The 23,817-nt window shown below is 57.4% G+C and overlaps 1 protein-coding gene across 1 annotated transcript; it reads right to left on the minus strand.

Annotated features, from left to right (window-relative positions):
- TMEM179 (transmembrane protein 179) lies at positions 1-9,600 on the minus strand. Its single transcript, XM_042987811.1, has 4 exons — positions 9,296-9,600; positions 2,644-2,781; positions 2,024-2,102; positions 1-410 (listed from the first exon to the last, which is right to left on the minus strand). The coding sequence occupies exons 1-4, from the start codon at positions 9,598-9,600 to the stop codon at positions 231-233; spliced, it is 702 nt and encodes a 233-aa protein (XP_042843745.1). The 3' UTR covers positions 1-230.
- Between the last annotated feature and the right edge of the window lie 14,217 nt (positions 9,601-23,817).

Genomic DNA, 23,817 nt, shown 5'->3' on the forward strand with positions numbered 1-23,817 from the left:
TGGCCTTGAGGGCCGGCGCCCACCCGGGGCAGCCGCCACGCTCAGGGTGGGGGTGGGGGGCTCGGTGAGCGGGCTCACTCACTTTGCACGGTGCCGAGGGGGGACATGCAAGGCGAGGGGCAGGTGGGGCCAGGCAGGGCCCCCCGCTGCTCCCCCAGGTGGGGCTGTGAGCCCCGGGGCGAGGTGGGGGTTGGGGGGGGCATCTGGGGGCCGGGCTCCCCCGCCCGCACCTAGATGACCGCGCTCTTCTCCTCCTGGAAGGAGGTGCGGGGGGTCGGCCTGGCCAGCAGCAGCTCCTTCTCGTGGACCAGGCTGTCCAACAGGTCCTCCTGGCGGTAGTTGTGGTAGACTTTCAGGAAAGCCAGGATGGTGACGGCCAGCCAGGCCAGCCACGAGGCCCAGAGGCCGAACTACACAGAGGGCAGAGGCAGGGTCAGGAGGCCGGCCGGCCCGCAACCCCCCCGCCCCGGGGTCCGCCTCGCCTCCTCCCCCACACGCCCATCCCTCCCTGGCATCTGGCGGCCTGCCCTCTGAACCCCGAGCTGCACGATGCTTTTGGGGGTCTGCCCACCCTCGCCCCCAGGCAGCCCAGCCCACCCAGCCCCAAGGAGAGCCCGCCCATGACAGAGTCACCTCCAGCTGCTGGGGTGAATTGACCTTTATCGGCTTCTCCCAAACAGCTGAAGGAGAAACAATTTAACGGAACCAGGCCTGAGCCACAGGCAACAGATCCTCATGTGAGGTTGTCACCAGACTCAGCTCGCGCCTTCCTAATCTAATTGGTGCAAGTAGCCCCGAAGCATTTTCCATTCCATCTTCGTGAAGGAGTCTCTGGTGCTTTCAGCTCATGTCAGCAAAGAACCTTGGACCCACCAGATGTGCCGCCCCCAGCGGGCTCCTCTCCAAAGGAAGAGTCCTCAGATCAGCCACGGGCCCATGTGAGCCCTGAGAGGCCAGTCTGGGGTCCAAACATGGACCTGGATGCCAGCAAGCCCTGCCCAGGGCTGGAAGGAGCCAACCCCACCTGCGCACCCCGCAGCAGTGTCGTCTGCCTAGACACAAATGTGGACTCAGACACAGGCCCTCACTGACCCCTGACAAGCCCCAACACACCTGTATCCCAGCCAATGCGTCCCCAGAGAGGCACCGGGTCTCCTGGAGGCCAGGCAGGGGGAGGGTCTCTGCCCCCCCACACCGTTCCTCAGACATGGCATCTGCTTCCCCTGGCCAGGCAGTAACCACAAGCCCCCCAGCATCTATCGGAGGGTCCCCGCTCCAAGCGCCCTGCCCCGGACTGCAGACCAGGGATCTGATGCCTGGTTTCCTTTCCTGGCACACAGCCACTCCCTCACCCCCTGAACCTCACTTCCGCAGTTAGCTCACGCTGGCCCCTCCTCCTAGGAGCCCAATGCCTCAGCCCTCTCCACATCCACCTGCGAGAACCCTCACTCAGTCTCTGAGATCCAGCTCTTCCAACCCCTCCTCCAGGAAGCCTTCCCGACTATACCACTCACTCAGCTGTATCTCCGTTGCTTGGCCCCATCCTCGACCTCCCCTGGATGAGAGCGAGAGCGTTTGGAGACAGTCTGTGTATCCGGTGTATTCAGCAGTGAATGGAATCCTCCCCACGATGCATGCTTCCCTGCCTAGCAGAACAGCCCCGCCTACCCGGCACCCCCTCCCACCAGAACAGCCCCGCCTACCTAGCAGCCCCTCCTACCTGAACATCCCCGCCTACCCGGCAGCCCCGCCTACCCGGCAGCCCCGCCTACCAAAACAGCCCCGCCTACCTGGCAACGAGTCTCTCCTACCTGAAAAACCCCGCCTACCAGGACAGCCCCGCCTACCCGGCAGCCCCACCTACCAGAACAGCCCCGCCTGCCTGAACAGCCCTGCCTACCAGAACAGCCCGCCTACCCGGAAGCCCCGCCTACCAGAATAGCCCCCGCCTACCCAGAAGCCCCTCCTACCTGAACAACCCCGCCTACCGGGACAGGCCCGCCTACCCGGCAGCCCCACCTACCTGGGCGATGGCAAACTGGTCGTAGAAGGCAGAGTTGTCCACGTTAAGCTCCAAGTTGATGTCCTGGAGCTCTTCGCAGCTGAAACACCAAGGCGCAGGGTGGCAGGTGACGCCAGGACACGGGGCATGGGGAGCGGCATGCAGCACCCCCAAACGGTGAGGCAACTGTCCTAGCCCCAAAGGCTTCATCCCTGACCCCCTCCAACCAGAAGCTTCTGCTCCCGCTCCTCCCCATCCCTATCGCTGTCTTCCAAACCCTCCACGACCAAATCCGGCCCAGCACTCAGCCCAGGCCTCTGCCCGCGAAGGCAGCACAGGGCGGGATCTCCAGGGCCTGTGCTGTGTAGCCATATCCGGCCCTCCAGGGTCGAGTGCGCTGGGCCTACGTACCCCCCCTCCCCCACACACATTCGGCCTGGATCCACCTCCAGGGTGTGGGAGGTGCCCTACTTTCACTGAAGGGGGTATTGAGGCCAAGGGGGCGGGTCCCAGGAAGTCCCTGGCCAGGTATGCACAGGTGGGGGCACAGGCAGGAAGGACAAAACCCCGAGTTCAGAATGGGATTCATGCGCCAAGACGTCGGCTGGGGGCAGTGGGGGTGGGGCGGGGCCCAGGCGCACCTGTGGGACACGGTGCCCTTCTCGGTGATGGCATCACACCACATGGTGAAGCCCACGCTCACAATGGTGCTGGCGATGAAGACGAGAAAGACCACAGAGGCGCTGACCAGAAGGTTCAGGAAGGCGTAGAGGAAGGAGCTTCAGCAAAGGACAGGAGGGGACGGTCACCGCGCGCCACCACCAGGGTCCCCATGACACCCCAGCAGTGCCAGGAGACAGCTGGCGTGTGGGCCCGATAGGGTGACGGGGCCCTGTGGGGCCGCCAGGGCCACTTTCCCGTCCCTCACTGTCCCTCACCCCGAAGTCCCATGCTGACCCCGGGCTGCCCAGCCCAACCTCCCGGAGACCCAGCGTGGGGACACGTGTCCGCACCGCCTTCCGGAGGAGGCAGAGCCGAGACTGAACCCCAGGACGTTTGGTCCCAGAGCGTCAGGACCAGCGCATGCTGACAAAGCAGGACGCCCTTCCCAGGCCGTTCCTGACGCGGCTGCCCTGAGGCCACGAGGCCACGTGGTCATCGACGCCGCTGGCCTGCACCTGCGTCAGGGGCTTGTGGTGTGACCCCGCCCTCATCTCCCCACTGCATCCTAAGGCCCTGCTGTGCCCGGGGAGGGGGTGGGGGACGCAGGAGGCAGGGCCAGGAGGACAGAGCTCACTCGGGGTCCACACGACACGGCCCCACCAAGGTGCCTACACAGGACACCAGCGTTTGCTCTCCGGCCGAGGGGGGCGTGTGGCTGGGGCACGGCAGCCCACCCCGCCAGACGCCCCTGCCCCACTACCCGCCATCTCCCAATCGCCCCCTGGAGACTCAGAGTCCCGGGTCTGGCTGAGCCTGGGGACCTGTAGGGTGGGGGGACAGGGACGCCCTCAGGGGGGACGCCAGCCCCGGCCACACCTACCGCGTGGACATCTGTCCATCGACACATGGAGTCTGAGGGGCGAGATCGACCCAAACTGGCTTCACAGAGAACACATCCTAGAGGTCTCAGCCGGGGCCCCAGCCAGGAAATCGTGAAAGCTGCTGTCGGATGCGGTGGCTTCCCCCGGGACGAAGGGGGATGCACGCACCGTCCATTTTGCATTTGTCCCCACCTGCACCCGCCACGCGCTGACTGAGAACCCCCTCACCCTGTGCTGGGCCCTGAGGACAAAGAAATAACCATGCCCCGGTCCTGGCCCCGGGAGGCACCCCAGCCTTGGGCGGGCGATCAACCGCGGCCAGCAGCACGTCCAGCAGGGCCAGGGCTGGGGGCGTGAACAGGAGGCCGGAGGCCCGAGGCTGCAGTCCCAGAATCATAGCCAGCGGGTCTGCGCCCACGTTCACACGGATGCGCGGCACGTCAGCACCACTCCCAGCTGACCGGGGCCATCGTCAGGGCCGTGACCGGACAGCTCAGTGTCCAGGTCACGCGTGTTTGCGGCGGAAAACTCCCTGCGTTCGACTTCCGGCGGGGCCTGAGCCGGCCGGGCGTTTCGTCGTGGGTGGGTGGGCGCCGTGCCCCCTGCCCACTGCAGACGGCCCGAGGGCTGCTGAGTTCCCCGACTCTGCAGATCATTGCCTCTCCATCCTCTGCCCAGGGGGCTGACCCAAGTAGACCACGGCAATGACCCCTCTCCCGGGCTCCTGGTTGAGCCCAGCCAGTGGGGACCGGGCAGGGGTGGAAGGAGAGGCAGTGAGTGTTCATCCCCAGGCCTCTGCTGGGGGGGACGTGGGGAGGGGGGATGCCCCCTGGGTGGCCGTCCCTCCACTGAAGGTCACCACGTCTCTTCCGGTGCCTGCAGCCAGAGGAGGTGACAGGGCCGTCACAGGGCCCAGGCCTGACCCACATCCTCATCTCTGCCGACCGCCCTCCTCAGGTTACCCTCACGTGCGTGAGCCTGAGCATCTGTTCCCAGCTGGGACCCCGACAGACAGCTCCAGACCGCAAAATCCACCTGGCCCTGGGCGCTCTGAATAAGAGGCCCAGAGTTACAAAGAGGGGTACGTTGGGGCCAACCCCACCTCCGAGGCTGTCACTGGGGACAGCAGCGTGTCAGCTCCAGCCACCTCTTTGCCAGCGGGGTGACCTTCAGCAAGTCACTTTCTGCGCCTCGATTTCTCCCTCTGTAAATTGGGCAGCAAGAGCCCCCCACTGGGTCACTTTGGAAACTGAGGGAGCCTGCGTGGGCAGGGGGCTTCCTCCTGAGCATGAGCACCCCCTCCCTCCCCGGGACAAGCCTCCACCCGCCGCCAGAGCCCTGGGCTGGCGCACCTGCAGCCCTGCGCGTGGGGCTCGGCCTGTGGCCACGGAGACGGAAGCATGGGAGCAGCATCAGCCACCAGATGCAAGGAGCCGATGGCTGGGGGCCAGCTGTGCCCCCTGTGGACCGCGTGGGGCTAAGCAGGGCTGGGGGAGTCCACAGGGGCCCTCCTTCCCGGGAGCGAATGCTCCAAGGAAAGCAGAGGCTACCCAGAGCCTACACCCCGGCTTTGGATGGCCACTCCGCTCCAGCCCAGGAGAACGAAGGGGTCCCGGGGGGCCAGGACCGAGCGTCCACAGGCGGAGCAAAGAAGCCGCCCGCCTTGGGCACGAAGGCCGGCTCCCTAGGTGCCCGCCACCTGCCAGCAGCCTTCCGCCATCACGCCAGGCACCCTGCCCTGCAGGTGCCCGGCATCCTGGATGAGCCAGCTGCTGCCCTCAGCAGGACTTCCTGGAAGAGGGGGGTATGACCAGGGTGCAGAGGATGTGTTTGCTGGGCAGTCCCCAACCTCAAGTCCTGCTCCCCCTCATGGGGGGGGGGAGGCATCCCCCATGTCCGGCACCAAATTCTAGAGAGGCACACCCGGCTCCATGCTCCCTGTGTGGCCAAAACCACCCCCAGGGAAGCCTGCTTAGCCTGAGACACAGCTCCCACTCCCTGGGGGGCGGGAACAACATAACCTTCCGTAGCCAGAAACTTCCAGCCGCATCCATGTTAAACAGGCACAACTGGGGGCTCTCCTCCCATGACAGGAACACGGAGTCCCCGAGCCATCAGACAGGGGAGGGTGTGGGGCTGCGGTCATCCCAACAGCCTCCTCTTACTCCCCAAGTCCATCTCTGGCTCCTTCCATGGAACCTGTCTGGGCTGCAGAGTTCTGAAGAACTGGGTGTGTCCAGAGCCTCATTCGACTCGGCCCTCAGAGTCCACAGTGCCCCCCCCCGCCCCGCCCTGCTCCCCAAGGACCCATCAGCCTGCGGCCCTAAACAGGAAGCTCGGCACACAAGGGGTTAAGTCCATCTTTCTCCCACCACCACCACTGCCTCTCAGGGTGCCAGGCCGGATGTGCTGTCTCCATGGTGACAGTCATCCGGAAAGCCCTGGGAGCGACTGCAGGCTGGGGGACAAGTGTGGGCAGGCAGATGGGTTGTTCTGACCCAGCACTCCCCAGCCGTGGATCACAAACCGAGGCCACCTGTACCCTCCACTGCCCTGGGCCCCCCCCCCCAGGCCTGTGACCCACCCCGGCCTCGCCCAGTGTCCCCAGCCAGCAAGCACTGGAGGAAGCCCCAGAGGCCTCTGTTTCACAGGCCCATTACTTCAGCCACAACCAGGATGAAGCCTCCTGCAAGCTGTCCCCACCCTTAGCCCCTTATTCTCCTGGGCACAAGCTGTCCAGGGCCCCACTCTGTCCAGGGACATACCGTACGTGAGGGGGGAGCTGGCACCATTGACAGGGTCTAGCTCAGGCGCCAGGGACCCGGCCCCGAGCCCTTTCACACAGCCCAAAGGGCAGGGCTCTGCCCTGGGTCTCGGCAGGGTCCTGGCTGGTCTCTGAACGTGGACTCAAGAGAATTAGTGTGCACACAACCCCGAAGCAGACCCCAAGGCTGACAGCAGCAGTGATGTCCTTGATGAGCTGGACACCCTGAGGGCCCTCACCACCCCTCGAGCTCACTCTAACCGCCCTTCCCGGCCTCCTGTCTGTCCCGAGTCCCCTACTGTCCCAGCACCTGCTCGCCTGCTCTACACGGCTGGACCGACACCTGAGCCGGGACCGGCTTCTCCAGGCCCCCATCTTGCCTGCCCATGAGGCAGGCCCAACCTTTCTGGGGGCCCAGGACTCGGCCCGGCAGGCCTGCAGGGCTGACCCCTCGGCCAGACTATGGATCTGAAGACCCCAGGGCTGGGGGAGTGACTGCGAGGGAGCAGACCTCACACGCAGGCCTCCTTTCCGTCTTCATTCAACAAACGCTAATCTGTGACTCCCAAGGTCAGCCCTGAGCACACAGAACCTGCCTTGGGTTCATCCAGCCCCGGGGGGGGGGGGGGGGGGGGGGGGGGGCCTCAGACGGAGCCACTCCTGGGTATCCATCAGGGGGAGCTCTGGCCTCGTCCTACCACCAGACCCGGATGAAGTCTTGACCCTTGGACAGATGTCACAGTGGGCTGGCTGCTGAGGGCACCTCGTCCCTATAAGACAAATGGCCTAAAGGTGTTCAGGGTCTAGCCGGTGAGGGCCTGCAAGCAGGCAGGGCCCGGCCTCTGGGGCTCACAGCAATGTGGGGCTCCAGAGCCCCAGGGACCCCCAGAGACTGGGAGCAGGGCAGGGAGGGCTGAGAGCCCCAGAGCCTGCGGGAAAGAAATCTCGGTCACTCAGACGGGGCAGCAAATCTAGGGACAGCAGTAACAGCAGCTTCTGTCCTTTGTCAACTCACAGCTGTACCAGGGGGGCCTCCTGAGGGTGCTTGTCTTACAGGGATGAGGTGGGACGATGGGCCTGTGCCCACTGCCCCCAGCCTCCCGGACGGCAGGGACCTCGGCTCCCCTACCCTGCTGGCCGTCCTCTCCTCCTCAGACCCTGTCTTATATGCAGAGAGGCTTCCCCTGTCCCCATCTGCACAGGGACGCTGACTACGGTAACACCCAAGGTCAGCAACATGCACGCACGTGACACCTGAAATCCCTCCTGGGGACACCAGCCGTCGAGTGGGCTGAGGGAAGTAAGAGGCCTGTGGCAGGGCAGGATGGCCCCCTGGACTGGCCTGGGCTCACCGGGGCAGAGTTCCAGCCTCACAGCGCCCCCCCCCCACCGCCCCCAGAGGCCTGCCCAGGCTGACATGCGGCTTCCCGCAGACCCTGAATCCAGAAACAGTGATGCGCTGAGCTGTGCCCTGACAACGTATGTCCAAGTCTTCGCCTCAGGACAGGTGCCTGTGACCTTAACTGGAGACGGGGTCTTTGCACGTGTCATTCAGCTAAAGACCTCAGGATGAGGTGCACCTTAAATCTAATGACTGGTGTCTTTATAAGAAGAGGGGAAGAAACAGAGAGAGAAAAGAGGCCATGTGAAGACAGACAGCGACAGGAGCGGCAAAGCCCCAGCCAAGGAATGTCAAGGGTTGTGGGCAGGCACCAGAAGCTGGCCTGGAAAGGATTCTCCCTCCAGAGGGAGCCTACCCTGCCAGCCCCTTGATCTCCGACCCTCGGCCTCCAGACCCGTGGGGGAATAAATTGTTTACGGCCTCAGTGTCTGTGATCTTTGCTGCACCAGCCCCGGAGACCCACACGTGTGTGTGTTGCTGGACCTCACCCTCCTCCGAGTGTGTCAGCCCCCACGCTGGGCTCTGCCTCGGCTGCTCGGGTCCTCTTTACCCTGCCACCCTGTCATTCCTCCCTGGCCCCTCTGAGGGCTCTCCAGAGTCCCTGCTTGAGCCTTCTACCCGCTCGGCCTCTCAGAGCAACAGCTTCTCTCTCACATCCCCGAAAGAAGAGAATAGGCCCCCAAACTGCCAAAGAGTGATGTGTGGAGGCCAGTGGGGGGGGGGGGGGCAGAGTTTGGGAGAAGGCCCGGATCTCCCCTGTGGATGTGAGGGCAGGCAAGGGGCAGGATGGCCTCCTGGGAGCACAGCACAGCAGTCCACGGCAAGGGGCGTGGTGGGTCCACAGAGGGTCCCACAGGCTGGAGGTGCCTGGAACGCTACTGGCTGAGAACCCCAGGTGAACCACATCCCACTCTCTCACATAATTGTGCCAGGGCAGGGAAAGGTGAAGGGGGATGCGGAGGCCAGGAGGGAGGGAGGCCTCAGGGACCTGAGGCTCCCGTCTTACAACCCCAGCCAAGGTCCGAGCACTGGCCATAGACCCAGAGAGGGTTCCCTCTGGCCTTTGCCCCACCACCATCCTTCCCAGGAGGATGGGGGTGAGGGGAGGAATGCCCCGTCTGCCTGATCAATCACCAGCCTGGCCTGGTCCCTCCCCTCCACCAGAGGAGCACCCAGGCCCAGACCTGCTAGGGGCTGTCGCAAAGCACTGACGGGTGTGGGCCCAGCTGAGCCAGCAAGCCAGGGAGGGCCCAGGGCTGCTCCCAGATGACAAGGCAATATTTGCGCCCCAGGAGCAGGGGAGGTAAATGCCCAAAGCGAGAGGTGACGCACACTCGGGGAGGGAAGCACTGGCCTTGTAGGGAGTGCGAGTGACCCTCGGGGTCCCGGGTTCTGGGCAGACAAAGGGCAGTTGGCACGGAGGCGGGGAGCTCCGAGGGCTGACATTTTAGGGCCCGCGAGCTCCCGGGGAAGAGGGAGGGGCCGTGGCTCCTCCTCGAGGGGGGAGGGCCTGGGGGGCGCTGCGGGCACGGCAGGGACGCCGTGCGGGGGCTGAGGGCTGCGTCCGCCAGGCCCCCACTTACCCCTCGTGTCCCTTGCACAGGAAGAAGAGCGTGCGCCAGGCGTGCGCGGCGGCGAGCAGCAGCGAGAGGAGGCTGGCGAGCAGGCTGAAGCGGCAGGCGGCCGGCGGGCCCCACTCCTGCACCGTGAAGCGCTCGCGCTCCTGCACCGTCAGGTTGGCGCTCAGCCACATGCCCTCGGTGAACAGCAGGCAGCGGCCGCGGAAGTCGTGGCCGTTCTCGGACAGCGGCACCACCACCACGAAGCTGAAGAGGAAGGCCAGGAAGTAGCAGACGCACTGCGCGAAGAGGAAATTGTTGAGCGCCATGGCTGGCCCGGGCGCGCCCAGGAAGCGGCCGGCGGAGGCCGCGGGGCCGGGCAGGCGGCGCGGGGCGCGGGGCGCGGGGCGCGGGCCGGGCCGGGGCCGCGCGGGAGACTGCGCAGTGGCGGCGCCGGCGGGTCCCGCGCGCCCCGCCCGGGACGCGTGCGCAGCGGCCGGGCGCGGGCGGCGCCTGCGGTCAGCACCACGGACAGCTCCGGGCGGCCCGCGGGCCCAGGGGACCGCGCGGGGCGCGTGCGGACGCAGGGATGCGGGCGCGAGGACGCTGGCGCAGGGATGCGGGCGCGGAGCGGTAACGCAAGGGGGACGGGGCGTGTTGCTAGGTCCGCGTACGGGAGACTGGACTGTGCCATTACTGGCACCAGGAGCTACCTGGGTGGGCCTCACATGGGCTGCCTGTGTCCCCAGTCCCCCGTGAGCCTTAAGGAAAGAAGGCTGAGAGGTCCAGGAGGGATGTGTCGGAGATGCCCACAGTGCTGGGTGGGAGTCAGGTTGCGGTCCAGGCCGGAATGATTTTATTTTTTTATTTTTTATTTTTTTTATTTTTTATTTATTTATTTATTTATTTATTTATTTATTTGTTTGTTTGTTTTGCTCCAGGGCCCGGGAGTGACAGAGGTCATCTGCGGAGAGGTGGGGGATGGTGAGGCCTGGGTGTAGGGAGGAGGGAGCAGTCTGTGAGCTATATTTGCGTTTCTCCAGCACCTCACCCTCAGAGGGCACATCTGTTATACCACCTGACACAAGTAGGGCCCTGAGTTGATATTTGTAGGATAAATAATGAATGCCCCGAGCACCTCATTAACACAGCCTTTGCTGAGACGGAATCTGCTGATGCATTAATTAATAGAATTAATGCCTTGTCTGCTTCCCTTAAAGACTAAGTCACGTTTAGTCCAATTCCCAGAGAGAGGAAGCTCTAGTCTTGCTCTTTCTAAAAGAAATTGCCAAATGGTTTAAATTACATCAGCATTTTTGTTGCAAGCTCTAAAAAAAGTCTCTTTTATTGCCAAAGTAATATGTGCCTTTTTTTTAAGTCAAGCAATATAGATATAAATTAAGTAAGAAGAGAAAGTGTCCTCATCCCTGCCACACTACCAGGAGTACCCACATTTCTAGAGATTTTGCTAGGCAGCTAAACGCACACAAACACACACAATTTACACACATGCTTCATAGTATACATGCCGTTCTGCAGGCCGACCCTTTTATTCCACAATACGTCATGGACATTATTCCCTGCTTGCACATAAAGATCTATTTTATTCTTCTTAATAACTGCATAGCCCTCTATAATAATGATGATTCCACAATTTGCTTAACTATTCCTCTTTGAATGGGTGTTTAATTCTCCAATATCTGCCATTTCAAATGCTGCTGAGTGAACGTTCTTACGTATATAGGCTCGTGTACTTGTGCAGGTATTTCTTATAAAGGAAACTCCTGGAAGAGGAATGGCTACATCACAGGGTATGCACGTGTTAAGTGTCGACAGAAATTGCCAAACTCTGAAAATGTTGTGCGAATTTGCTCTCATGTCCGTGTCCTAGAGGCCTTCTCCAAAACTGAGAAATACCAGTTGTTTTAAAATTCTGTCAGTGTTATGTGGAAAACAATATCTCATTGATTGTACATAACCTTGGATTCTCCTTATCGTCATGAGGTTGAACATCCTTTCTTATGCTTGCCACCATTTGTAACACGTCTTCTGTGAATTGCACGTTCCGTTTGCATTCACTTTAATTTTTTTTTAAGCTCATTTATTTATTTTGTGAGAGGGGGAAGGGCAGAGAGAGAGGGAGAGAGAGAATCCCAATCAGGCTCTGTGCTGTCAGCATAGAGCCCGATACGGGTCTCGAGCCCATGGACCATGAGATTATGAAACCAAGAGCCAGACGCTTAACCGACTGAGCCACCCAGGCGTCCCTATTTACGGTCACTTTACAGCATACATTGAAGACCAGCCATGGGCTGTGACAGCAACGCTTTTCCTGGAGAATTCACTCAGGGTTTCTGCTATGATGGAGCACCCCAATCCAAGCAAATGGAACCCACTTAGGAAATTCAGCTCCCACACACCCACACGCACCTGGGGCAAGAGTAGAAATCCCATCCGTCCGTTATCTGGCGGGTTGACGGATTTGAACATATCTGTTACACTTGAGGGTTTGGCCAAAACAAATGAGACCATGACAATGAAGAAGGAAATGGCCCGTGGGAAAACTCCAGGCTAAATTGTAAAGATTATTAAGTTTCTACATTTTAAAAGGTACAAGACCCTGGCATTTTTAGAGATGAGTTCTATTTAACTTTCAAAAGTCAAGGAATTCTCTTGTTATTGAAATAATTTGAAGCTATAAAAAATACAGAAAACTCATTTTTTTAAAAATTCACTTCTTAAAAGTTGGCATTACATTAATGCTAAACCCTCATTAGAAGAGTGAGCCAAAGAAAGTAGCAAGAAATTTTAAAATATTGGCATATTGAATACAACTCGACATGGCAAGAAAATTTTAAACACGAACCAGTTACATTTATCACAAACGCAAGAATAGCTTGACTTTATGAAAACTATCCACAGTTTATCACATCAACAAATAAAGGAGAAAAATCCAGGGTTTTTGTTTTGTTTTGTTTTGTTTTTTGTTTTTTGTTTTGATTTTTTTTTTTTTTGTCAAGAGATACCTAAAAGGCATTTCATACAATGGAATGGCTATTCATTATTTAAAAAAAAAAAAAAAAAAAAAAACAACTGTGTAAGACAAGAAGAAAATTGCCTAAATATGATAAAGACTACCTTAAAATAGTATCAAAAATCTGCAGCTACTTTAATAAGGAAAAAGGATGAGAATTCTCACTATTACAACCATTACTGACAATTTGCTTGGCAATTCTACCTAATGAAACAAGTCAAGAAATTAAAATATGCAGTATATCTAAGGGGTGCCTGGATGGTGCAGTCAGAGCATCCGACTCTTGATTTCAACTCAGGTAATGATCTCACAGTTGTGAGTTCAAACCCTACATCAGGCTCTGTACTGACAGTGTGGAGCCTGCTTGAGATTCTCTCTCTCTCTCTCTCTCTCTCTCTCTCTCTCTCTCTCTCCCTCCCCCCCCCGACCCTTCCTATGCACTCTCTCTCTCTCAAAATAAATGAACAAACTTAAAAAAAAAATTTAAAGATACTCTCCATAGAATTTGCAATTTTATACAATGACTAGACATAAGATAAACATACAAAATTCAACCCCCGGGTGCCTGGGTGGCTCAATTGGTTAAGTGTCCGACTTTGGCTCAGGTCATGATCTCATGTGTCATGGCTTCGAGCCCCGTGTTGGGCTCTGTGCTGACAGCTCGGAGCCTGGAACCTGCTTTGGATTGTGTCTCCCTCTCTCTCTCTGCCTCTCTCTCTCTCTCTCTCTCTCAAAAATAAATAAACATTAAAAAAATTCAACACCCTTTCTCTGGTATCTTAGGTCAGGTTCTCTGGGAAATTGACTCTGCGACTCTGAAATTTACATGCAGCAACACACGTGTTGAAGCAGGTCACAGACCCGGGAGCAGGGAGCAGCTGTACCAGAGGCCTCAGCCACCACCACGGGAAGTTCTGAGAGTCAGACGGTCCCTGGGAAAGGTCCCAAGCTGAGGCAAGGAGGCCATGTCTATTCTCTCACATTTTCCGGTGAAGGGAAGTGGCCTTGGGGAGGATGAATTCTGTTGGGTGAAGCGGCTGTCTTTGGCAGAGGGCAATTTCTAGAGGGAGTTGTGGTTGTGGGCAGATGGCGGTCAACATCTCTGGGGGCCGAGGAGTAAGTGCCTCTGTCCTGAAGGGGGGGCTAGTGACACACCGCGGCGTTCACTACAGTCCTCGGGCAGCCCAGGTCTACCAGCGGCATGTAGGAAGTTCCCCTGGTTTGGGAACAGCTTCTCTCAAGCTCTACTCTTTGGGAATGTTTCCCGCCACCTCCCCTTAGGGGCAGAATCAGAGGTGGGGCTCTGCTCCCACAAGCCTTTCTCTTGTGACTTTTCTCAGGTAAAGGCCAGCAGAATCCTGCTCCCGCGGCTCACCTGTCACTTTCTGCTGTGACTGTTCCTGACCCACTTCTCTGTTCTCACTGGCGGCCATGAGCTTGTGCTTTACTGGGTCAGACCCGCGGTTAGGCGCATGCCCGTACAGGGCGCGCTGGCCAGCCGGGAGCTGTTACGTAGGTGACATTCAATTCTCCTCTGTAGCCGGCAGGGTCTTGCTCCAGAACCCTAGTGTCTATACTGTGATGATCCCACTGGCTTTATCTTCAACTCCACACAGCATCTTCCCCACTATAAACACTTCTAATACCGTAGGCATGAGATCTACCCATTTGTATGTCCCAAGGGCTGTTTGTACCATAGCTTTGCATTTCTACAGGGTCTTGTCCTGCTCTGGGACCCGATCTGGGACTCTGGCAGCCCTCCGTGTCACTCAGATACTGAGAGGTGGAAGAAGCGGGCTTCAGAGCCCAAAGAGCTCTCTTCCTTCTTGGTGATGGCAGGTGCAGAATGCGGTAATTTGTGCTTTTCTTCATAGACAATGTCCCAGCATGCTAGCGACCTGAAAGATGCCGGTGTGGTGGGATCCTGAGTCCTGTAGAGCTCTCGCATCTTAACGAGGCCTCCAACATACTTGCCACTTCTCGTCCCGTCCACTCAGATTAGAATATTGTCACTGATACGGTGGCCGGTGTGACGGTGTGAGGCATGCCCAGATGGCTGTGTCCTTTCAAGTACATCATGACAGGACAGGAGAGTTAACACAGCCCTGGGGCGGGACTGAGTGAACACTGTTGTTCCTCCCACACGAATGCAAACCGTTTCTGGTGGGGGTGGAAATGAACATGTGCCAGATCGACCGCCGAATGTCGTGTATGGGGGCGGCGGGGGGGGGGAAGGTATGTTATTCTGCTCTGCAAAGACAGCACATCTGGAAAGGAGGCTGCATTCAGACTTCTGCTTGGCTGTGCTTGTGGGCATCCCCCTGTCCCCCTGTAGAATGTGCCCAGTTCATGCAGGCACCAGGCTGGTGACGCTGGTGACTCAGGTGGGGATGCGGGACCACCCCCTGCCCCCTCTTGGTCCTCAAAGTGGCTCTCGGCTCTGCCCCTCCCTCCAGGATTTGAGATTGCTTTCGGTTTACTCTCTCGGTGGGTGCGGGGGTAACTTCCAGACGCTTGGCTGGCCTTTCCCTCCAGGAAACAAAGTGCAGTTTCTTCCAACTATGTGTGTACATTTCCAACCATTTATACTCTCGAGAACCTAGTAAATGACCACAGGTGACTCACAGCCCAGAAGTCTCTCTACCACCTGGGCGTCTGCCAGAGCAAGCAGGCCAAGATGACACTGTGCCCCGTGGGCATTAGTCTCAACCCAAAGCCTGTGCCAAACCGTCCTCGAAATGTGTGGCCATGTCCTTTCCCCTCGAAGGTGCCTGAGCAAACGGCTGAGATACTGTCAGGAAAGGACGGGGAGTCGGCACCCAAACGTGGGTCTCAGTGTGGCCGGCCCCGTCCTGCTCCAGCCAGTGGGTTCTGCTCTGTAACCTGGCTCAGGTCTGGAAAAGGGACCTTTCCTGCAGCGGAACGTGACGTCGTGTGGGGGAGGGGCTGCCTCGGGCTCATCCGCTGTCACTTCCCCGGAGGCCATCCGTCCCCGGGGACACCAGACAGATCACCTATCTCTGTGGCTCTCTGCCACCAGGACACGGCTGCCCTCGCCCGCACACACCCCATCCCACACCGGTGCGTCTTCTCTGCGAGCCGCGGGTCCCCAGGGCACGCTCGCTCTGCACAGCGGTCCCACTGCCCGCGGGGGGAGTGCGGCAGACCCCCTCCCAGAGGCTGTGTGCCCCTGCAAGGCAGGGATGCCACATCACCTCCAAGCAAGACGCTAAGGGCTGAACCAAAGACGTAGTGCAGTCCTAAGCCCCTGGGCCCTCAAAACGTGACTTTGTGTGGAAATAGGGATGGTCTTTACGGTGATCAATCAAAATGAGGTCACCAGGGTGGGCCCTCGCTACCACCACGACCGGTGTCTCGTCAAAGGTAGGAACTGCAGACAGGCCCGCGCGCAGGGAGCCGCCTTGGGAAGACAGAGGCAGAGGTCACCTCGGTGCGGCCTGGAGCAGCCCTGCCCACACCCTGGCCTCCGACTTCCTGCCTCCAGAAGTGGGAGCCAGTAAACGCCTGCTGTTTACGCCTGCTCTTTGCGCCCGCTGTGGGGGACTTTGCTTCGGCAGCCCCGGGACGCTGATCCCCCAGGGAGGCGCCTGCCTTTAACGGGTGGGGGGCACTTCCGTGGGGTCGCGAGGACCTGGGGCTGCGGTCTCTGAGCTGGCGCAGGTCTGGCCCCCGGGGAAGCGGTTTGGGCCGGGTCCCTGCAGGGAGGGCTGCGGGCGCTGTGCTCAGTGGCAGGGAAAGGAAAGGAGGAAAGCAAGACGGGCAGAGGGGTGGCGACCTCCACTGACCCTGCGAGCCTCTGGCCTTCACGGCCACGTGCTGACGGGTCACAGAAGCGGCCACCCTGGGACGGGGGCTGGACCTCGGTTAGGGGCCTGAGGAGAGGGCAATGCCCGGGGCCACTAGAGGAACCAGTACTTCCCTTCTGAGGCACAGCTGCTACCGAACAGGATGCTGGGGGGGGGGGGGGGGCTTGCCAAGGTCGAGACCCGTCTCCTCAGGAGCTCTGCTGCCCTCAGAATCAAGGCCTGGGCCTGGACCCCGCTGTCTCTGCCCTCCTCTCCTAGGCTGCCGAGAAGGCCCTCTGGCTATCACACCCGTCACACACATGCTCTGCGTGCACGTCCTTCTCCGAGAGCGCCTGCCCCGCACCAGCATCTGGTCCCAGCCTCCGTACTTCCTGTGCCCCCCACCTGTCCAGCTCCCGAGTTGGGGCACCAACCAGCGCATTCCCTTCCCCTGGTGCCCACCTGATGCGGTGGGGCTGTCACCTCTCCACCAGCCACCAAGATGGAGACGCTGGCAACCAGCCCACCGGTGGCCCACGGCCAGAATCCCACGTTCGGTCTGCATCCCAGGACTCCCCCCACCCCAGGTCAAATTCTGGGAAACAGACGCTGGGCTTTGAGGTCCGCGGGCAGGAGGACGGAGGGCAGGGGGAGGGTCCTCTTGGAACAGCACCTGTGAAGTGACCAAGAACAGCAAGACTTAGTCACCTGATGACACAGCAGCAGCAGAGAACTGATCCCACGGCAACGACCCTTCCAGATCGTCCCAAACTGGGGCCTGGATCTTTGTATCCCCAAGTTGGCTGCCTCCCCTGGGAGGAGTCAAAGCCTGAGAGGAGGTAGTTATCTCCCGGAATCGCCAAGGGGGTTGCAGCTGGCGGCCAGCAGCAGGGGAGGGAGTGGGCACCTGGGTCCTGCCAGGGCTCCGCATGGGTCTGCCCAGCATCCCCGGCAACAAACCCCCGCAGGAGGCGCAACCCACTCACTCTGGCCGCAAGACCCGTGAACCGGAGAGGATCGCACGTGACGGGCAGCCAGCGCTCCAGATGGAAGGGACACAGAGTCGCCGGGGCACATAGAGCAAGACAGCGCATGGTGAGAAACCCAAGGTCGGGTGACGTGCCTGGGTGACGTGTCTAACTGCCACCGAAGCGCCACTCTTTTCCAAAGGAAACCGGCCACGTCCTGTTTTTAATGAGCAGATGTAACTATTTTAAGGTCTAGTCATAAAAGTGGATACACAATGATTGCTGGAAATTTTTGCAAAATGTTAAGCTTCACCATGAAGCCATGCTGACTAGCAAAGACGTGGTGAACAGGAGAAAGCAGCACAATGGACCAAAACCCAGTTCAAGTGCACATGGGAACTGGTCTGGGACAAGTGGCCTCTCTGTCCTGAGGGAGGGAGGGCTCCCTTCACAAGGCTGGGGTGCAGCGGACCCACCATCGGACAGAAAACACCTTTAGCCCGTACCTCAAACCGATACAAAAATAAACTCATCATGTTTTATATTTTAATTTTTTTTAATGTTTTATTTATTTTTGAGACAGAGAGAGACAGAGCATGAATGGGGGAGTGGCAGAGAGAGAGGGAGACACAGAATCAGAAGCAGGCTCCAGGCTCTGAGCCATCAGCCCAGAGCCCGACACGGGGCTTGAACTCACGGACTGTGAGATTGTGACCTGAGCTGAAGTCCGGCGCTTAGCCGACTGAGCCACACAGGCGCCCCAGAAACTCATCATGTTTTAAAAGGCTAGGAAGCGAAACAAACAAAAAAATTAAGAGAAAAAAAATGTAAGAGTCTATTTGCATAACTTTAGGTAAGGGTGACCCCTCTAAGCAAGACAGGGAGCCCAGTAACAATAAAGGAAAAGACAGAAAGACCAGACCATATACAATCGTAAATCCTCAACGGCAAATAAAATATGTGAGTGTCAGAGTCACAAGACAAACAGTAGATAGGACGAAAATATTTGCAGCCCATGTAAACGGGCACGCTTTAATCCCCCAAAAGTACAAATGAGCTCTGGCAAATTGACACGTAAAGGGAGAGGGATGATTCACGAAAGTGGAAACGCAGGCATGAATATCAAAGATGCTCTGTCTCTGTAGCAGAAGCAAATCGAAACGGAAATGAAACGCAGAAGCTTCACAAGGTTGGTCATGTGTGCTCCTGGCCGGGAGGCGCCGTGGTGGCTGGGCCGGGGACCTCGCTGTCCCTCCGGAGGGCAAACCGTGAGCCCCTGGACACGTCCCTTGACCCCGCTCTGACACTTCTCAGAAGCTGTGGTTCAGCAGAAAATCTTCCTTCGTGAGGACATACGTACACGAGTGCTTATTACGAAGATCTGTGCATGCAAAAAATGGGAATAACCAGCACGTTTATAAACCAGGGAGAGGAGTGCCTGGGCGGCTCCGTGGGTGAAGCATCCAACTCTTAGTGTCGGCTCAGGTTCCTGAGATCACGCCCCACGTCGGGCTCTGCACTGACCACACAGAGCCTGCTTGGGACTCTCTCTCTCTGCGTCTCTCCTGCTCGTGCTCTCCCTCTCTCTCTCAAAATAAATAAATAAACAAACAAAACTTTTAAAAAATTACTATAAATCAGGGAGAGGTTGAAGAAATTCTAGTAGCTCCTTATGAGATGGGAGATCACACAGCATTAAACAGGAGGCAGGGCTGTGGGTACTGGCTTGAAAGATTGTCACCGAGTTAAACTGTTTCAGTTCAGTGCAGTGTTTCAGCAAAGTGCAAAGTAACGTGTGTAGTATTATCCCTTTTTGTACACAAAAAGTATGGCTATGTGCTTGAATGCGTATGCAAGAGCCCAGACAGAGAGAGAAGAGCCACTTGCTGCCCCTGGGGGACAGCAGAGACAGCGGCTGCCCGTGTCCAGTTTGTTTCCACGACTTTGGCCCACAGCTACCCAATACTGCTGTGATTTGAAAGAAGGCTCTGGAAGTTAGAGACGGTCGGCACGGCGTTTACGTCAGCAACTGGACTCCCGCGGCAGCTGCCCAGGCACCGCGAGGACAGGGCCAGGACGCTGTGTGGCGTGCACAAAAGTCCGAGAGCCCAGCCTCATCCTGGCCCGGTGGCCGACTGCCGGGAGCACTCACCTTGCTGGGCCTTGGCTTCCTCATCTGCAAACTGGGACGATAACAACCCCCACACTGGGCCAGGCGTCCACCGGGGGCTGCTGCAGAGCTGTTCTGAGGTGATGGGAGGTACAGGGGCTCCTCCGTCTCCCTCCCGTGGGCCATCCCCGCACGGCTGCTCCATTACAGGCCCTGAGCCAGGCACGGGTCCTGCCCTCCAGGACCCCCAGGACTTCCAGCTACACGAAGGCCATGGGAACCGCAGGTACTGATGGCAGAGGCAGCAGAGACTCCGAAAACAAGCCCAGACCATCACACGTCTGCTTCGTGCCATTTTCTCTGCTGGTATTGAGGATGCACAGAAGAAAGGGTCATATAGGAAAGAAGATGTCTTTCCTCCTGAAAAGTTGCTGAGGACACAGTGCTTATTCATCATCCCACTCACTGTGTAGCAGCTGAGTACTGCCTGACAGACACCTCTCAGCATAGGGAGGGAAACAAGTGTATCACTCTGGAAGGGCTGCTGAGATGGTGGATGGAGGGGGGCGGGGGCGGGGGCATAAGGAGCCATCCAGTTTTACATGGATGAAATGAACTGATGCATCAGTAGGTGGTTTGACAAGTGGGTCAGAGGGTGGGCAGATTGGTCAGTGGATGGATGGATGGATGGATGGATGGATGGATGGATGGATGGATAATTGATTGGTTGGATGACTGGATGGATGGATGGGTGGATGGATTGATGAGTGAATGGATGGATGATTGGATGGATGGATGGATGGATGGATGGATGGATAATTGATTGGTTGGATGACTGGATGGATAGATGGGTGAATGGGTTGATGAGTGGATGGATGGATGGATGGATGGATGGATGGATGGTAGATAGGTAGGTGGATAGGTGGATGGATGGATGGACAGATGGACAGGTAGATGGATGGGTGGATGGATGGATGGATAATTGGTTGGATGGATGGATGAATGGATGGGTTGATGAGTGAATGGATGGATGGATGGATGGATGGATGGGTGGATGGATTGATGAGTGAATGGATGGATGATTGGATGGATGGATGGATGGATGGATGGATGGATAATTGATTGGTTGGATGACTGGATGGATAGATGGGTGAATGGGTTGATGAGTGGATGGATGGATGGATGCATGGATGGATGGGTGGATGGTAGATAGGTAGGTGGATAGGTGGATGGATGGATGGACAGATGGACAGGTAGATGGATGGGTGGATGGATGGATGGATGGATGGATAATTGATTGGTTGGATGACTGGATGGATGGATGGGTGGATGGATTGATGAGTGAATGGATGGATGATTGGATGGATGGATGGATGGATGGATGGATGGATGGATAATTGATTGGTTGGATGACTGGATGGATAGATGGGTGAATGGGTTGATGAGTGAATGGATGGATGGATGGATGGATGGATGGATGGATGGATAATTGATTGGTTGGATGACTGGATGGATAGATGGGTGAATGGGTTGATGAGTGGATGGATGGATGGATGGATGGATGGTAGATAGGTAGGTGGATAGGTGGATGGATGGATGGACAGATGGACGGGTAGATGGATGGATGGATGGATGGATAATTGATTGGTTGGATGGATGGATGAATGGATGGGTTGATGAGTGAATGGATGGATAGATGGATGGATGGTAGATAGGTAGGTGGATAGGTGGATGGATGGATGGACAGATGGATGGGTAGATGGAAGGATGGATGGATGGATGGATGGATTGATAATTGGTTGGATGATTGGATGGATGGAAGGATGGATGCTTGGGGGATAAAAGTGGATAGGAGAATGGCAGGAAGAATGAAGGATGAACAAAAGTATTGAAAGAGCAGTAGGGGTGGATGGATGGGTGGGTGTGTGAATAGGCAAGTGGATGAGACTGCAGATGAAGAATGAGTAAAAAATTTGGGCGGCCACACTTTGGTTCTGAAGAGCTCTCACAGAATGATATTCATGGCCTTTTGAGTTTGCTATTTTCGGGTGTGGACTTCAGCACTGCCAGCTCAGAAACACATATTTGTGGGTTCACCATGAGTGGGGCCAGTAACTACACCATAACCAGACTCAGATGGCTGACATAGTAAACCAGAGTGTCAATGTACAAATATTCCCAGACAGGGGACTGTCAGCAGGACGAGAACACCAGGCATCCGTCCGCAAAGGGCGCTGGCTCCCAGTCAGCAATCCCACGGGAGAAGGCGTCTTCAGAAGGCATCTTGTAGAGCACGGACTCCGATAGGGAGTGAGATCACCGGCGTGATCATGAGCTCGGGCTAAAAGGGGCTGATGCCTGCGTGTCCCAGTAGTATCCACCTGCCCAGGTGACTGGAACATTCGAGCCCAAAATGGGGCTGCCGGGGTGCTCCCTCGCCCTCGACCATGCCGGGAAGGGCACAGCCGACGTGAACCTCTAGGTCTGCTTCTGTGGCTCCAGCTGCCTTTCTGCTAACACTTTACTCTCTGAGCCCGTGTTGTTCTTTTGCTGGCTCTGCCCGTTAAGAATCTTAACGCATCGACTTTCAGTTCTAAAAAATGACCTCAGCCTGTCCATTTTCCTCTTGGTAACACTTTTATAGCCCATTCGCTTCTTTGATTTCTGGGGGGCATCTCCTATCACGACTACGAATTTATAAGTTTCTCTTGGCTTCGTGTATGTTTTCATCCTGTTTCACTCCATGACCCGTGTGCCTTCTTTAGGAGCTGTTCTGTTTGCCAAGTTGAAACCCCCCGTGCTTTTCATCCCTTTTAAATATTTTGCCTTGAACTTTATTTTGTACGACGTAAATGTAATGAGGACTGCTGACTCTGTGGTGGCATTTTTCACAGATTTTCTCCAGCCTTTTAGTTTGTAATACCCTAGCTTCCTTTAACGTTTTCACAATATTTTGTTTAGAATTTGACATTTATTTCCCTTGAATCTGAAAGCCTAACCCATCGGCACGTATCATCATTACTGGTAAAAGGAAATCTTACTCTGTATTTTCTATTTTATCTGTTTCCAGTCCCCTTTCCCACATTATTTTAGAGAAAAGGTTCATCTTATTCTATCGTTGGCTTAACTGGTTTTGAAATACTTACATCCCGTCTCCAATCTTCTCTTGGTTCCCGACAGGCTCACCAAACACAGACTTCAGCTTGTGTTTTCCTGATGGTGTCAAGCCTCAGTCAGGACGTCCTTCCAACGAGACGATCACATACCCTCCTTCCTTCCGGTCCTGGAATGTCCCTCAAGCCCCCCACGTTCCTCCCACCAGGGCGTCGGTTCCAGGGTGTGAACCATCTTTCACGAGCGATGCTGGGGCTTACACTTCCGCACCTGCACGACTGGAGGCACAGCCCTGCCACAGCCCTGCCACCAGAGGGTCCACGGAGAGAGCCCGCAGACGGCACGTCACAGGTCCCAGGGATGACATCGTCACCGTCACCGCCAGCTCCCGGCTCCCCTCTCTTCCTCCCAGGGAGCGTCTTCCAGGGACCGTGGGAGCTAAGTGTCTTCACTTTCCGTTCGCACATAAATCACAGGTTGTCTGAGGATTTCACCTCTGAACTGGGAAGATTCTGCTGTCCTGATGTGTCCCCGCCCCCCAACACTGGGAAGACAGGTGTCCATCTGGTCCCTGTTCCTTTTCAATAATCTGGGTGTGCCCTCCCCACCCAGCCCACATCAGAAGCCCTCGGGATCTTCTCTGTAGCGGGGATGATCCACGTTGCGCTCTGATGGGTCGGGGGGCCAGTGTGGGTTCTGCTGGTCTGTATTTATCTGCATGGCATCCGGTGGGGCCGGCGTCTGTGTTTAGCCCCGGAAACGTCCATAAAGCCCTCCCGTACCTCCCCCTGGAATCCGAGTAGATGGGTACAGGGACTTCGGGGTCTGTCCTCACAGCTCCGGGGCACCTGTGCCCCCCCACTCCTCCCTGCGTGCCACTCCCAGCTCACCGCCCCCCCCCCCGCCATGGCATGCCCGTCCTCCATGAGCCCATCTGCGAAGACATTAGATTTCTAGACCTCTCCTTGTTTCTCTGGAACGCTGGCTGCCTCACTCCTCTTGAGGATGCCGGCTTCTTCGGTTCTGATTCACTCTCTCTCCTGGTGGGGATCGTCCCAGAAACTGGGTGACGCCTGGCCGTGACACCAGCTTTGCAGCGGTGTTGCCTCGGGAGGGCACCCGCTGTGTCTGTTTGCCATGACCCTTGGGAGTGACAAGGACCCCCTCCTTGACCGAACTTGAGTCGGCCTCCTCCAAACCCAAGCCTCATCCTTGGCCAGCTGAGTCCAGTTTCACAAAGACTAAACCCGCGTCTCAAGAATCCCCCACCTTAGGTGCCAGTCAGGCCCTTCTTCCTCCCGGCAGTGCTCCACTCATCCCCTCCCCCGCCGGTCTCTGTCTCGGCAGAGTCCAGCCCTCTCTCCCCTGCTGCAACAGTCTTGAACAAAGTCTTCCCTGGCTCTTTCACAGTGTCCAGTGTCAAGTTACAAGGGGCAGGCGACACTTTTGGCTGAGACTTAACTTCCTTGTGTCTTTGCTCAGTAGGAGAGCAGGCGGGGCCTGGCCGGCACTCT

The sequence above is a fragment of the Panthera tigris genome, chromosome B3, assembly GCF_018350195.1.
Source record: "Panthera tigris isolate Pti1 chromosome B3, P.tigris_Pti1_mat1.1, whole genome shotgun sequence".
NCBI lineage: Eukaryota > Metazoa > Chordata > Mammalia > Carnivora > Felidae > Panthera > Panthera tigris.